The 3,745-nt window shown below is 38.3% G+C and overlaps 1 protein-coding gene across 1 annotated transcript; it reads left to right on the top strand.

Annotated features, from left to right (window-relative positions):
• The first annotated feature begins 943 nt into the window (after window positions 1-943).
• On the top strand, window positions 944-1,333 carry LOC143018758 (uncharacterized). Its single transcript, XM_076174339.1, has one exon. It carries the CDS (start codon window positions 944-946, stop codon window positions 1,331-1,333), a length of 390 nt encoding a protein of 129 aa, XP_076030454.1.
• The last annotated feature ends 2,412 nt before the right edge of the window (window positions 1,334-3,745 follow it).

Here is a 3,745-nt window from a genome sequence, read left to right as displayed (position 1 = left end):
AATACATGCTGTCGCAGTTGCCATACTTGTCAAGTAGTGAACAAACATAAAAAAACTGTAGCAGTAGCTCCTTTAAAACCAATTCTAGTAGGAGAGGAACCCTTTGCTAAGGTAATTGTAGATATAGTAGAACCATTACCTAAAAATAAAAGTGGTAACGAATATATACTAACTTTAATGGACACCTTTTCAAGGTATCCTGAGCCTATACCACTACGTAGAGTAAATGCTAAAGTAGTCTTACAGGAACTCATCAAATTCCTTACGAGATGGGGATTACCTAGAGAGTTGCAAACAGACCAAGGGTCTTTATTGCTATCCAAAGAGGTTATGCAGGGCTTGGGAGCCCTGGTTACTGTTAAAGTCACTTCAAATGCATACCATCCTCAAAGTCAGGGTGCATTTGAAAGATACCATCAGACCTTAAAGAGCATGCTAAAGAAATAGTGCCCAAAAACGATGCAGGATGGGATCAAGCACTACCTTATTTGTTATTTGCTGTGCCTGAAGTACGTAACGAATCTTTTGGGCTCACACCCTTCGATATAGTGTTTGGACATAATGTCAGAGGGCCCCTTAAAGTCCTGTAAGAGTGTCTCTAGGCAAAAAGGTGTCCTCAAAGTATAAAATCATTGGAGGAAATGAGGAGTAGGCTAACCTCATGTTGGCAGAGGGCTAGAGAAACCTTACAGAGTGCTTAAGAGCGAATGAAACAAAACTATGACCAGAAGACGAGAGTGCGGGAATTTAAACAAGGGGATAAGGTACTTGTATTACCACCCTTTCAAGGTGACCCCTTTAGGGCTAAATTCAGTGGACCATATGTAGTGACGAAACGAGTGGGGAACTTAACTATATTGTTGTCACTTCTGATAGAAGACAAAAGCAACCATGGTGTCACCTGAATATGCTGAAAGCATAACAGGAGAGGTACAAAAATGATATGGGTGAGTGTGGCGGTTGCATGTGTACTGTCTCTGTCGTACCTGAGGAAGACGAAGACTCGATCTTTCCCACCTTTGAGATAACGTGGAAGCCGAATGCAGATATATGGCCCCAGGTAGTGGATAAGCTGGGTCATCTCTCGGCTGAGCAGCGGGAAGACCTTCTGCAGTTGCTAAGACGATACCAGGAGATCTTTCGGGATACCCCTGGAAGGACCAACTTGACACTGCATGACGTGGATGTGGGAGATTCGAAACCCATCAACCAATCCCCGTGTTGTATGAGACCAAAACGAGCAGCTATCATTAAGCGAGAAATTAACTATATGTTGGTTTACGACTTGATTCAACCAGCACAAGGTGAGTGGAGTTACCTGGAGTGCCTCTGACCACTCGTGCCCAGTCCATCTCTGGTTTCACAGCTATTGGGAGAACATATCAGTGTTATACAATGACTTTGGGAATGACCGATTCCCCTGCCACCTTCTATAGGTTGATGAATAACCTTGAGGACATTCCCGGTTGTGTAACCTATCTTGATGATGGTGTCATCTATAGCAGCGATTTTCAAACTTTTTTTTTTTACTGCGACCCACAGCAAGAACCACAATTTACATCGGGACACATAATACTTAGGTGTAATAAGATATGTTTATTATATGCACATATACATATATATGTATGTATATGTGTATATATATATATATATATTGTATATATATATATATATATATATATATTGTAACGTAATATTAGATATTACGTCATATGTGTAATTATGTTATAGAATTGTGTTCCTTTGTATTACATAACTATATTCATATTTCTTGTCTATGTATGTATTGTAACAATGTTAAGCAGTAACGCCCGTCCACTATATGTAATCTTGCCTACGTGCGGAGAAAGGTGCGCACTCTTGTAGAACAAACAGACAAGCGAAATTCTGAATAGTTCGGAGCGCACAGATTTGACAGTTACTAAATAAGTAGATTGTTCAAGCGAGTCGAGGGTCTTAAAACTACCCATGTTGACGTGTGTTAACTTACCCTCCTCCCCCCCTTTCGCTCACCCGCACCCTTAACCGGAAGTATCCCGCTTCCGGTCCAATGGTATATAAGCGGTGGAAATCGCTCACTCCTTGTCATTTTCTCACATATTGATCTCTTGATAAAAACTAGAAGTTTAGATTCATGAGACGATTGGTGTGAAGTGATCACCCTTTTTGCCTACATTACGTGTCTGATATACATTGCATTACTTTATACTTATATTTGTACTTATTACTTATTTTGATGCATGTTCCTGATCTCTTTGTACTTAGATAGTACCATATTGTATACGTACCTTGTGTTTCTTATTTGAACGATAATTTCCATATTCTTATAATCATGTAACGGTTCCATTGACCCTACTGCCCATTCTCTTTTGTGTTGATTGCCTGTAAATATTTTCCATATTAATAATTTCGTTTACTAGTTTTATCGCTAGTTTAATATTCCTTTCCTGGAATCTTCTTTGTTACCTTTACTTCTAGTCTTACGAATTATCTAGGCCCTGACCAGATAGTTCAGTCCTACAGTGGCTTCTAGAAGTGAGCTGGTTCTTAAGCACTTATCCGTTATACGTAACGTCTCTTCACTAACCAGCCCGTCCCGTAACAAAGTGGCGACCCTTGCCCAGGATATTTTATCAGGTATTTAATACATTCTTTTAGAGATGGATGATATAATTCAAGAATTCGTTCAAAATCCCAAGGTAAGTTTCTTAAAGAAACAAACTAAAGACACTTTGATAGAAATAGGCAAGCACTTTGGAGTAGACATTGATACAAGTTTGCGAAAGAAAAAATTACTTCAGGAACTCGTTGAAAATCTGATCGAAGATGAGATCTTATCTCCAGAAGAGATTACAGCTATACAAATTCCTTCAAACAGGTTAGAAATAGAGGCACGACTAACCGAACTTAAGATTAAGGAGATTGAATTAAAGGTCAGGAGAGTAGAAATTGAGGAGGAAGCAAAATTGAAACAAATGCAAATTGAGGCAGAATTTAGAGCTAGAGAAGAGGAAGCTAAAGTGAAACAAATAGAAAGAGAGAACGAAACTAAAATCAAATTGGCAGAATTTAAAGCTAGAGAAGAGGAAGCTAAAGTGAAACAAGTAGAGTTAGAATTAAAGAAGACAGAAGTAGAAGCTAGGATTGTTGATAGACAACCCGTAGTTCAGGAAGGTCATATAGATATTTCCAAGTATGTAAAACTTTTACCCAAATTTTCAGAAGGAGAGCCAGAAATTTTCTTTCTTCAGTGGGAAAAATTGGCGCAACAGTTACAAATCCCTAAAGAAAATTGGCCATTAATCATTCAAACACAATTTAAGGGTAAGGCTCAGCAAATTTATACTTCTCTTTCAGAAGCAGAAAGCGAGTATGATAATATGAAAGTTTGTATTTTAAAAGCTTATGAACTATAGACAGAAATTCCGTAATTATAGGAAGACACCTCAGTTAACATACGTAGAATATGCGGCTCAACAAGAAAGGTTATTCAATAGGTGGTGTTTGGCTAGTGAAACGGACACCTTAGATAGACTTAAACAGTTGATTTTATTGAGAATACCTTAGAGACAGATCTTAGGATTTTTATAGATGATCATGTTCCCGAAACTTTAACTAAAGCTGCTGTATTGGCTGATGAGTTCACACTAAATCATAAACCTAAGTCAAGACAAATGGAAACCCAAAAGTCAAAGTCATATATTCCAGATTCAACAAAATACTCTGATCCTTGGTCCCCAAAGAA

This window comes from Oratosquilla oratoria, chromosome 35 (assembly GCF_046742065.1).
Source record: "Oratosquilla oratoria isolate Oo_2021 chromosome 35, ASM4674206v1, whole genome shotgun sequence".
Lineage (NCBI taxonomy): Eukaryota > Metazoa > Arthropoda > Malacostraca > Stomatopoda > Squillidae > Oratosquilla > Oratosquilla oratoria.
Note: the sequence above shows the minus strand (reverse complement) of the source record. Positions and strands in the feature narration are given on the sequence as shown.

What these genes read in the sequence shown, in the direction of transcription:
- LOC143018758 (XM_076174339.1), top strand. Translation starts at nt 944, where the DNA reads ATGGGTGAGTGTGGCGGTTGCATGTGTACTGTCTCTGTCGTACCTGAG.